This window comes from Crocodylus siamensis, chromosome 3 (assembly GCF_052110815.1).
Source record: "Crocodylus siamensis isolate JL-2025a chromosome 3, ASM5211081v1, whole genome shotgun sequence".
Lineage (NCBI taxonomy): Eukaryota > Metazoa > Chordata > Crocodylia > Crocodylidae > Crocodylus > Crocodylus siamensis.
The window spans coordinates 171,538,603-171,551,035 of NC_143397.1; the positions used below are offsets into that span (position 1 = coordinate 171,538,603).

At 39.3% G+C, this 12,433-nt stretch overlaps 1 protein-coding gene across 2 annotated transcripts in view; it reads left to right on the top strand.

Annotated features, from left to right (window-relative positions):
- The window catches only part of LPIN2 (lipin 2), a 59,779-nt gene that overhangs the window by 30,989 nt on the left and 16,357 nt on the right, over positions 1 to 12,433 (top strand). For both annotated transcript variants that reach the window (XM_090039749.1, XM_090039750.1), the window contains exons 5-8: positions 3,181 to 3,288; positions 8,179 to 8,302; positions 9,774 to 10,095; positions 10,843 to 10,942. In XM_090039749.1, the coding sequence (XP_089895875.1) occupies positions 3,181 to 3,288; positions 8,179 to 8,302; positions 9,774 to 10,095; positions 10,843 to 10,942 (654 nt within the window). The remainder of the gene's footprint in view (positions 1 to 3,180; positions 3,289 to 8,178; positions 8,303 to 9,773; positions 10,096 to 10,842; positions 10,943 to 12,433) is intronic.

A 12,433-nucleotide genomic window follows, 5' to 3' on the forward strand; every position in this document is an offset into this window, starting at 1 on the left:
AACTGTAACAGCATATCTGTACCACCCAAAAATGGTTGCAGGATACACTGTGCTGAGACGAGCCATGCTACACCCACACCATTTGTCCTTCCAAATTGCACTAGAGCAATTGCATGACTGCCAGTTCAGAAGGCAGTGCCTACAGAGTAGGTACTATATGCCATTGTATTGGGGCAGTATAGATATACCTCTAGCCCTTTCTTGAAAGAGAGATAATTTGTTATCATAACTGTAGTTTCCATAGGTCTTCAGCATCTTTCAGACTTTGGCTGTTTAAAATCCAAGAGCAAGTGCAAAGTCTTAGTTTTCTCATTTCATGGTGGTAAGTCATGTGTGTGCTAGAACTATTTTGCTAGGCAGAGAGCGCAATAAAAAACCTGTTTATATAAAATACCATAAAAGTGTGTTGTTTTATAGGGCACACAGTGAAAGATGGTTGACATTTTGTTCCTTAAAAGGTGAAAGTAGCCAGCTTAAAACCAGTGTTTATGCCATAAATGGGATTAACTCAGAATAAATGAAGAACAATAGCATATGTTGTTTTTATAATAGAGATGTCAAACATAGCTGCATTATTGCTTCCAGTCCAAGCAGACAAGATTGAATATTTCTCTTTTATCCTTTGCATTATGGGTCTAATGTTAGCCAGTTGCAGTTTCTTTAGACCAGTGATTCTCAGCCAAGGTGCTGTGCAGTTTGTGCCTTGAGATCCTTTCAGGGGTGCCATGGGGTGCCACAAACATGATTCACAAGCTAAACCCACAGATTTCAAATAGGAATACATAATGTTAAAAAACATTCTGATCTGTTGTGGTTTTTCTGAGTTCTTTGCAATGGAAGAATCACTCTATTGTTTTTCTGTAGCTAAAAGCAAGTGAGACCTAGGAAGTGGTATTTTCTGAGGTGTGTGTTGAGTTTCTCAAGGAGTGCTTCAAGTCTAAAAAGGTTGAGAACCAGTGCTTTAGGCTCAGCAGCAGCATATATTTTCCCCTGACTCTAGCTAATTTGTTATTGCACAACAAAGTTGTTAAATGTGGTCAAATTATGAATTTATTTTAGATTTAGCTTTGGGATTTGAAAGAGTGAAAACACCTGGCCAAGAAAAGGTTTTTCATAGGATGAGAAAGTGTGTCAGCTCAACTGGCCAGAAAAGAAAGTAGGGTTGCTTAATAGAATTTTCTGTTCTTTGATATGGGTCTCTGTGTAAAGGATCTCAGATTTTAACAATATGGAAATCTGAAATGGTAGTAACCAAGGTGAGCACAGTGAAAAAACATTAAATAGTACTCAGCAGTTTGTTATACCCATTTTGAGAACTGAAGCTCTGCATTTTAAAATGATTAAGATGAATATTTTAATTTTTAGGAAGTTGATATCTTTAGAAATGGACCTCATCATACAACTTGCCACTGTAATACTGTTGATGATATGGTAGTATTCACTATTACATTTCAGACAGAATCCATTTACACAGAAAAGTGATCTTTTAAGAAATATCTTTGAGAAATAACTGTAATATATCCAGTCCTCAGAATGGAGAACCCCAGGACATTAACTGTTGACAGATTGCTACTGTCTTAGTTATAAGAAGAAAGAAAATATTCATCCATCACAAATTCAGAAATCAATCATTTCCATTAAAGGAAAATGGAGAATATATGAATCTTTGTTTAATGCATTATAACAATGCACACTAAAATTTTAGGAACCTCATCCTGTTTCTTTCAGGAAAACGACTCTTGCATGTCTCCAGGCAGTTGTTCTTGGGAGCAAGTGATGATAATTCACATAAGGCATATCAAGCAACTCTGACTGGAGGGTGGCTAAAGATTGTAGCTTGAATTAAAGCATGCATCTTAGTCAAAGCTACAGGAAGCTTCAGGGTTTCTGAAATGCTTCGTTATATTAATTAGAAAAAACGGTAGAGGCAAAAGGTAATATTTAAGTAATCTCTTAGAAAGTCAGAATGTTCTGGTAATTGCCTACTAAAAATGCATTCATTTCCATATAAAACTGAGTGTTGCTACAAATGCATTATATTTCAGTGGTTGCCTTCTGAACATATGCATATTTCATCTTCACTGATAGCATAACTGAGCACATAAGTAATAGCAGATAGAGAAATTCCATTTAAGGAATTGAACCCAAAAAGTATTGATAATTTTGATGATAAGATCTATAACTGCAGATCTTTACATATTTGTCTGCCCTACCACTCTAACAAAATAGGGAATAAAACACCATTCTGTAGCAACATACAATGGATTTTTTGTTGGTCAGTAGATCATTGTGCACTTTAGTTCTGAAGAAATAAGTTGAAAAGCTTCACATGTAGCAAGGGATATGAACACTACCCAAAAGCAATACTGGCATGTTGGCAGGGATCCTATTAACGGTCACAAATTCCTCAGGCCCTTTGGAACTTACATTTCTATATCAAAATTACAAAAATTTAATAACAGGAAAGCAAAAGCCCCTGTTTAATAGAAATAAAATGGGACCAGAAGCAGCAGGCTAACCTTTCCAATAGGAAGATCAACATTACAGCAGCAAGTACCATCATAGGACATCTTATCAATTTTTGTTCTTGTAAAACAGAAAATAACTTTTTTTCTGTTCTTCAGGAATTCCACTTACAGTTATTCTTGTAACCTGTCACAAAGCTAACAACTCTCCTTAATATGGCATAGTGTTCTGTGTTTTTGTGTCTTCAATAGTGCTCCTCTCATCTAAAATACTACTAAGGGTCAGGAGAGTTATTGGGGCTGGTATATGCTAAGCTATAAATGGAGGGTATAATGGATTCTGTATATTTTTCCACTAAAGTGCATTGCATTTTTGTTTATTTTTATGTCCATATTGGGATGTCCTATTGTTATGGTCAGCTAATAATTTTCTTTAAGACTAGTTAATATGCCAATAATTGAAATATTATGAAGGCATGCATGCACACACGTGTGCATTCACATTTGTGCATGCACACTATTTTTTGACCTACAAAATAGTTAATTTAAAAAATCATTTATAAAATGTGTGTATTTAAAGCATATATAAAATCTTTGGTAGAAGTAAGAAAAAGATGGTCTGTCTCTGCTTATAGTTTCAGTTCTTCTAGGTGAGTTACTAATGAAGATCTGTCATTTATAAATGACTTAAAAAACATCCCATTTATCTCCACAGAGGATCTTCAAATTCTTCACCGAAGAATGAAGAGCAGAAGGAGTCTTTGATTTATCACTCCAAGGATCTTTACCCTCTGTCTGATGGTGAATGGTCCCCTTTGGAGAAGTAGGTTGCATGTAATGTATATTTTCCATATGGTTTTTTTACTCCACCTTGATAAAACTAATGCATTTCCTCCATCACCTAATGCAAGGTCCTCAATTTGTCGGGGACCTGACAGCTGTTTAATCTGTGCTTACAAGTTAATTTTGTTCTAAATGAACAAAAACTCTTTTTTAATTCATTGGCACCAAAAATGTCAACTCAGTAGACAATCAATTTTACTTACCTAAGTTACTTGGTCAAAACAGTGTAAAAAATCATGGCAAAAGTTTGGAAGTGGAATAAACTTTCAGTTCCAGTTCAGTTCCAAAATTAATAAGGCCTAGCTTTTTTCCCCTAATGCTCTCTTGTCCCATGACTAGAGTACCTCATGCTGTTTTGTAACTGAAGGATCCTTTAGTTCAGTGGTGCTCAACCTTTTTTTCGTACTGGGACCCATTTGCAAAGATTGATAGCTTGTTCTGACCCACACCCCACTCCCTGCTGCAGCCTCTGCACCCAACCACCTTCCCCCAGTGCCAGCAGGCACTTGGCCCCCCTTCACACATGCACACGCCCTGTCCCCCCAACCACCACTCCCCATACACTTACCTTCATCCAGTTGCTGGCGCTGTTCCCATGACTCAGTTTGGCTGCATTCTGGCCATGCCCCAAGCAGCCACTTGCAGGCTAAAACACTGCTAGCTTGCAAAGGGAAACCTGCACTTCCGCGCATTTTTCTGGCACTTGCTCATGACCCTTTGAAATATTCTTACAACTTACTTTTGGGTCATGACCCACGGGTTGAGACACGGTACTTTAGTTGTTTAGGAAGGAGCAAGTTCAATTGGTCTTTGGAAGAAGGAAGGCTTTTGTTACTCTTTATTTTACAAAACACTTCAGAGTGCAAATGATGTATTTTAGGCTTTCCAAGGTTTTTATAGTCAAGGGGAGTGTCTACATATGCATTAATGTACTTTGCCCAACATACATTAAATTTACTACTTCTAATATGAGGTACTAAATAAATGTGCATTAGGCTGCCCTAGTGCAGTAGCGTAAATGCATGCCTTTTAGATGACAATGCACAGTAGCCTATTTTACTGCACATTATTGTAATAGCACTTTTTAATGTGATGGTTTAATGCATAATAAAATAGGCTACTACACATTAAAGTGCACATATAGATGTACCCAAGGGGAGCAAGACTCCAGGTACTTCTAGTTTTCTTTAATGTTAACTATGCCTATAAATCAGAGGCAAGTTTTATTGTGAACCTTTGGTTCAATTTTTGTGTACAAAAAGCAGGGTAAAAATTTCAGAAACTCTATTAGTTACAAAGAAAGTAGTAGTCAGGAAATCATGGAAATACAGCATGATACTGGAATGTACATTCAAGTATTACTTAGGTTATTACTTTTTTCACTGGGATAAGGTCCACAGATGTTAAAACAGTGTAGGTTGATTGCAGTGCGGAGTCAAAACCAGATTTGTTAGTTGCTGGAAGCAAGGGAATGCCTTCTTGCTTTCCCCCTCCCCACAAAGTTCATTCTAGATCAGTGATTTTAAACCTTTAAGCCTTGAGGCACCCCCCCATTACTTATGATTTTCTTTCTGGCAACCCAGCTGAAAATCATGGAAATTAGATCTAAATTCAGAAAAGATATGGAGGGGAAAGTTGAAAACTACTTATTTAGCTGGTGCCACCTAAAGGGAGAGTGGGGGAGGGAGGGGAAGAACAGGACCTTGCCTTGCAGTGCCCTTTTTCCACTGTCTGCCCCCTACCCACTTCTGGTCTACCTCAAGGGGCAAGGGCAGCCCCTGCTGCTGAAGCTCTTTCTTCAGCTTCACTCTTCTCTTCCTGCCAGCCTGAGATATGTGGGAGGAGCAAAGGGGAAGAGCTGGGCTGCAAAACACAGCTTGTCCTTGTGTCTGCTGCTTACAGCAGAGTGCACTGCTGGGAGCATAGTGAAGCTGACACCGGGGCTGCCTGTGGGTGGGCAATGGCACCTGGGGGTGGGCGAGTCCAGTTAAATCAGTCCAGTTAAATCTAGGGAATTGGTACTGAAAGGGCACATCTTCATGTTGCCATATGGCAACATTGCTACAGCGCCATGCTTTAGTACTTCCTTTGGCAGTACTAAAGCATGGCACAGTAACCATCCATACTGTGTGTGCACAGTTAGATTTCGCTGCTATTTTGCCATAGTGGCATGCTAAAACAGGGGAGCGTATCACTATGACGAAGAAGCTGCCAATCTTGTATAGACTTACATGATTGCTATGTCACTCTAGCACATCGCTACTGTAATGTATGGTGACATGTAGCTGCACCCAAAGAAAATGGAGTAGTATGTCAACCAACTGGAATAGCTTAATTTCTTGATGTGGCTGAGTGAAGTTCCTTCCCTAGTTAAAGTATGTTTTGATTGTGGTACTTAGTGTCCGATTGGATTTTCAGTAATAAGCCAGGAAAAACATGGTCAATCCTCCTTCAGAAAAACAGCTTTTCCTATCCTAGATAGTAAGATTTCCCATATGTGTGGGCAATGTCCATTACAGAGAAGATATATATTAAAACTTGCATAGCAGTAGTGGAAACTATAGAAATATCCTCATATTAAGCCAGTTTAGGTAATGAATAGCCTTTCTGTATCTGTAAACAGCAATAAATGACCTAAAACATTGTAATGTATGTGAGATATGGCTTATGACCGCTTTCAAAATGGGACAAATTCTCTGCAACAATTTTTTTTTTTTTTTTTTTTTTTTTTTAAGAAAGGGGATGATAAAAAAGATAGGAAAAACATAGCAGTAATGCTGCCTGTTCTTTGCAGGCTAAAGAAGCTATGGGTCTTGGTCTTGGTCTGATAATTTAGTTTAGAATTGAACCTTCTGACATCCTAATGCTGTTGCAGTAATCAAACATCCAGAGTTTCAAAATAGATACTTGATTATGTGAATGTTACTCATGTGGATCCTAGAATAAATTAAACATACAATTTATTCTCCTGGCTGTTGCCAAGCCATGATTTTAGCTGCCATGCTAAAGTGAAATAACCTTGACATCCTTCACTAGGGTTTTACTGTGAATGTCTGTGTCTAATCAAAAAGGAAAAATCTCTAATATTTGTGTGATCTGATTCTTCAAGAGAAGATAGTTTTGGATAAATCCCAACCACTAAATTCTGCTTCAGAACAGAACTCCTATTCCGGCTCCACAGGGTCAGAGGATATTATCTTGGAATCTTCTGCTCCTTTGAGCACAGTCCAGATTTTAACTTTGGAAAGTAGAATTGAATTGCTTTGGCCAAGGAAGTTCTCAGTTGAAGGGATTCCAGGGAGAAGTGGAATATCTGCTTTCTTGGCCTGATAAGTCTGGTTCTTCCTATGGGCAGGAAGAAGTACCCATTATAATGGACCTCCATATCTTATTAGAAAACTTAGGGCCTTGTTGCACCTTATATTGTAAGCCACACACATGTTATTTGGCTTAGTGTTGCCCTGCTTAATGGACCAGTCATACCTTAAGCCAAAAAAACCCATCTCTCACTGTCCTTCACCTGCACAGCTACTTGCCTGCACTCTGACTTGCCACTAGAGGCTTGGTGAGCAGGGGCAGGACTAGGAGCTATGCATGGCTCTAGACAGGGGCAGTGGCCCTTAATGTTCCTATAATGTTCTCTGTGTTTTTCTGTGATTAAAAATTCTTTGAGCCCCTTTCAGTCTGGGGGGATGGTGGTAAAAGGTGGTTGAAGTATCCCTGGCAACCCCAGGTGATGCCAGGACCTGATACATGAATGAGCTGGGGCACCTGTGGTTTGAGGATTTTGCTGGCTGTGGTGGGGGACCACACGGGAAGCACCACAGCCACTGGGCTACAGTGCTGGCTCTGTTCAATGGGAGCAGCAAGCTGGTCCAGGTGGCAGCAGAAGGTACTGAGGCCATCGGGTGCTCCAGGGCTGTGGCACTTGCTCTGCCTGATTGAAGCAGTGAGCCAATGTGAGTGGGGGTGGAAGGCAATGCAGCTGCTAGGTGCTTCAGCGCTGCGGAGCTTGGTTCTGTCCAGCAGGCTGAGGGGGCTGCTGCCGAGACCAGCTTGTTGCTCCCTCCTGGCACAGTGATCACTCCAGCCTTGGAGCATCCTGGTATACTGGGAGGCTTCAACTTGAGCAAAATAGCTGAGGGGAGTGGCCATACCTTAATGGAGCAAGAGCAAGGTTATGGAGATAAGAGACAATCATGCTGTGGAATGACATAACTTTAAGACAAATGAGTGCTTTAAGCCACTTAGAGGTGTTAACATGCAGCCAATCTAGGGGTTAAGAGCTCCAGAAGCTGCCCAGAAGTACTATGTAACAAGGCCCTTAAACATAAGCACATTTTCCCTCTCTAACTTGGTCATTGTATGAGAGAGATTCTGATATATTATTCCTGCCCCAACCCTGGGCAGGGATAATACCAATTGCTGCATGTTATTGTACGTATATTGCTTTTAAGTTAGTTTGTTGAAATTTAGTAGCAGATGAAACTTTTGGGTCTAGCAAGCTTGAATCTTGTTCCTTGATGTGAGCAAAAGAATTTTAGAACAGCTTATCCTCAAACAGGGTAGTACATCGATTTTTATAATTTCAGCTATATCAGGTAACTGAGTTTTAAAAACGAAATTGGAGGGAGGGAGATTACACAGAGACCATTTAAAAACCAATGAAGAAATCTGTTTAGGATGATTGGTATGTAAGCCCCTTAATGTGATTTTAGTTTTAACCTAATTTCTCACAGTCTGAAAACCCAGCTGGGCTCTGTGCCCTGCTGCTGAATAATTGAAGCTCTGTTAAGCAAGCAAAACTTAACAGAACTAGCTGAACGACAAATGCATTTTAAACACTGTAGCTTTCCCTTTGTTCTGATAGCACTTTCTCTGAGCCAGTCTGCCCTAAAAGTGATTCAGAACTAGAAGTGAAACCTGCCGAGAGCTTGCTTAGATCTGAATCTCACATGGAGTGGACATGGGGAGGATTTCCAGAATCTACCAAGGTAAAGTTATTTACAGATTTATTTACTGTTTGGACTTCATATGACTGAATTTTGCCATATTTAAAACTATATCATATTAAAGTATTGAATGCAAGCTGTTCCGAAACATTCAATAAAAATAATATGAGCACAGCATCCTCTTGTGGTTGGGTGAACAAAAGGATTGTTTTGTTGATTTCAAAGGGTGGACTGCAAATTCTTCTAGAAAGTTTAGAATAAAAATCTAGCTATCAAATTTGTTGCTAGAAACTGATGATACTGTGTAACTCGAGGTTTAAATGTAACAATCAAGTACATTCATCTTCCTTTTTAAAGATAAAAATAAGTTCATTCCAGGTGAAGTGGGCACAAGCTCTTATTGTAGCTTGACATTTGGATTTGGTGCCTAAAAGTCCACCATTACAGAATAAATGGCCAACAAGTGCTACTTCAAATGGATTTAGTCCTTGTTAGGATGCCTGGAGAGAGTTGTTGCCCTAGTGCATCCCTATCAAACTTCCTTTTGGCAGGGCCTCTTGCCCTCCCTGAGAGAAGCCTCAGGTGAATTTACATTCCTTTCCTGAGTTTGGATATTCCCTGCACCCTTAAGAGGTAATGGAATTTGGGTCTTAAATCCACAGGTGGCTCTATGTAGATGTTCACCAGTAGAACTCTGCTGTGATCCACAGTGGGGTCGCCTCAAATGAAGGTAATCATAAATGAACATCCAAACATGGACATTATTTTTTTCCAAGAAAACTGGTTTATAATTGAAAGGCTTTCTGTTAATAAACATTGATTTACCCTCAACAAAGGAAAAGTCAGGGCTTACTGGTAATATTTCCTGAGAGCATTAAATTAACCTATCTGGATCTATCATTGCAAGCATTAAAAAAAAATATGAAAGCAGAGAGTTGTCTTTAATGCACTGTGTAGTCTAGTCATCCCGTTACTGTTACTTTCCTCACTAATGAAAAGAAGGTAGGTTTCCTTAACATTAAATGTTAAATAATATTGTATTATCCACACTATTTCTGGTAGCCCACATAAAGTGCTAGGTGCTCTCAAACAAAAAATGGTTTATTCCCTGGCCTGAGGACTTAAAAAGCATGGGGTAGGTGGTAAAAACATATATGAATAACACATTTTGTTATCACAAGAAGAATATGTATAAAACTAGTGAAGGTTCAAATAGGCTAGTTTCTGATGAGTAACGCATTGAAAGTGCCTTCAAGAAGACTTGAATTGTGAATGATCTTAGAATAGAAAACTGAACAGATTTTTATACTTATGAAGCGAGTAAACAAGGTACTGTGTACTTTGCACTGGTGAGACTTTACTAACTTGGAGGGATGCATATCAGGCTGCTAAAAGGTAAGTTCATTATTTCAGTTTATCTCTGGGATAATTATCATGAATGCTTGTTCAATGTTCAGAGCCAAATGACATCAATAACACATGATGAAAATACTAACTAGAATTTTATTTTCAGATATGCAAAAAAGAAAAATTGGAACAACCTAGAACAGCCACTATTACCCCATCGGAGAAGACGCATTTTAGGGTCATCCTCAGCTCTGATGAAGTTGAAGATGAAGATTTGATGAAAGAGCCTGTCTGTACTGTACTGAAACCTGAGCCCAGAACTCATCCTCTGTTGCAACCAAGAGATAGTAAAGATTTCCTTGCTTCAGCAATCATAGAACCTCAGGATTCATCTTCCTTAGATGCTGATCTTCCCCCCAACCCATTAGCGGATGTGTTATCAGAAACAAAACCAACAGCAAAAATTGAATCTCCCTCCAAAAAGAAAGGTATATAATAGAACAGTGTCCTATGCCTACTGTCGGATCTGTGAAATTTGAGGGGACTTCAAAAATAATAGACTTATACCTTTTTACTTTTCATGTTTAAAATTTTAAAACAGAAGCAAAATCCTAGAGCAGGGTTTTCCAACCTTTTTTGATCATTGCGCCCCCAGGCGGCTGGACATGGAACTACTCCTGGCTGTGGCCAGATGCAGAACCAGGGGTGGGGGGGGAGCCACAGGGCTGGACATGGTAGGGAGCATGACTGGATACAGAGTGGCTGTAGCGTGGGGTAATGAGAAGTGGCAGCAGCCTCTGCGTTCAAGCTTCTCCCTCCCCCCCCCCCCAATCTGTACAGCCTGCAGAAGAGCACCGCTACCCTCGCCTGTCCCCACCTACCTGTGTATACGCCCTAGGGCCCTTCAAAGTACTCCTGGGGGTATGTGTACCCCTGGTTGACAACCTGTGTCTTAGGGGATGCCTACATTGCCTCCTAAGTGAGACCAGGAATGCCATTGAAGAATAAGTTGCACCTATTCCATATGCCCTTTGCTCACTGATTTCAGGAGTAAATCGGCTGATGCATCCTTGAGACAGAGAGACTGAGCCTGGTGTTGGTCTGTAGAGGCCAGCTAACCTACAGCAATTCCTGTTTGGTTTTTTTGTACAGTGCTCATGTTGTTCTGTTTTTTCACCAGCAGTGCATTTAATATACACATTCACTTAAAATGAACCAACTCTTACAATTGACAGGCGTGCACAAGAGAAGCCAGCACCAGGGGCCTGATGATATTTACTTGGATGACTTGAAGGCTTTGGAACCTGAAGTTGCTGCACTCTATTTTCCCAAAAGGTAGCTTTATCTAAACTTTAATGTTGCAAGGCTTATGCTGCACAGATTCCGTGAAATATAAAGGCTTAGTTTTAGATGTGAGAGAACTAATTAAGATAAAAACATTTTTTGTTCAAACTTGACATTTGAAGTTGGGAATATATAGTACATTAGTAATCAACTTTAAACTTATTCTGCATTATGGAGAGAAGCAAACCTTATTGTTTTCTTAGTGAATTCAGTTGTTGGTTTCAGAGCCATGACTAGAGTTGCTTTGAACAGTTCACTACCATACTTAGCTCTTGACATGAGTACAGACTGGCATGGAGAGCTGGCGCAAGAAAGCTTGTGTACTTAAATTCCTGTTTTTCCTAAAAAGTGTCTGAAAATGGAGCCTCAAGAGTGAATATTCTTGGCAAACTTCAAATTTAACAATTTTTTTGCAGTTAGCTCTGAAACCTATGCATGATCTGGGCACAACCAATGTATTGTGGTTTTAATCATAGCCGTATAGGTGCAGGAGAGCCCACAGTCTTGCTCTTTGTTCTCCCTCAAGTAGTTTTCCTAGAGTTTGAGGTACTCCTGACATAGATGGCTTAAGGGCTTTCTGTAGGGAAAATGGTTTCAGGGGGGTGTTAATAAGGATGCGGGCTTTCTCCTGCAAAGTTCTGAAGCCTCTTCCTTCATCCGGGGAAGAAAGAATGGAATGAAGACACAAGACTAGAGTTCCACTGAACTGGTCCCAGGGAAATGGTTTTGGTTGGCCATGTGATCATTTTTCTTCAGATGCACTTACATACCTTAGCCAAAATGCATTATTTTCTCTAAACTGGGTATTTGTTGAATACAAATGGCAGATGATAAATTGGCATCATTCAGTGATTTAGTCTAAACAGATTTTCTACTGGTTTATGTTGCACAGGGTCAACATATTTAAAAAAACAAAAAAAAACCCCTAACCCTCTCCTTTTTCCCCCCAAACCAAAACATATGCAACAGATTTTTTTATCTAAATATTATCTACCAAGTAGTGTTAGCTTAATAGTCAAATTTCTTATGGGTCTTTCTTATCCAGCTACAGTTATTTCTAAAAACAGCAGAAAACATTTTCCCCCAGCTTTACATCAGCTTCTGAAAACTGCCCCCTACGTTTTGTCCTGCAACTTTTTGTATCTTAAGTGAAAGAGTCGTCAGCTCTGATTGTCAGTGCAAATATGGGAAACTGATTTTGAACACACTAGAAAATTGTATAATTTCAAACCTAGTGTTAAACAGTTTTTTTGAAAGGATTTAAATGGGATTTTATTTTTTTCACTACTGGAATACCATCCATCCAATGAACATTCCAATACGTTTTTTAAACATAAATCTTTTCAGACATGTCTTTAATATCTAATGTACTTAGCTGTATACTGTGTACGGCAGTAAACTACTGAGTTCTGCACTTCATGAAATATTAAGTAACAAATATAGTGGAAAACGTTATAAGAAAGAGTTTAGTCAGTCAATCTC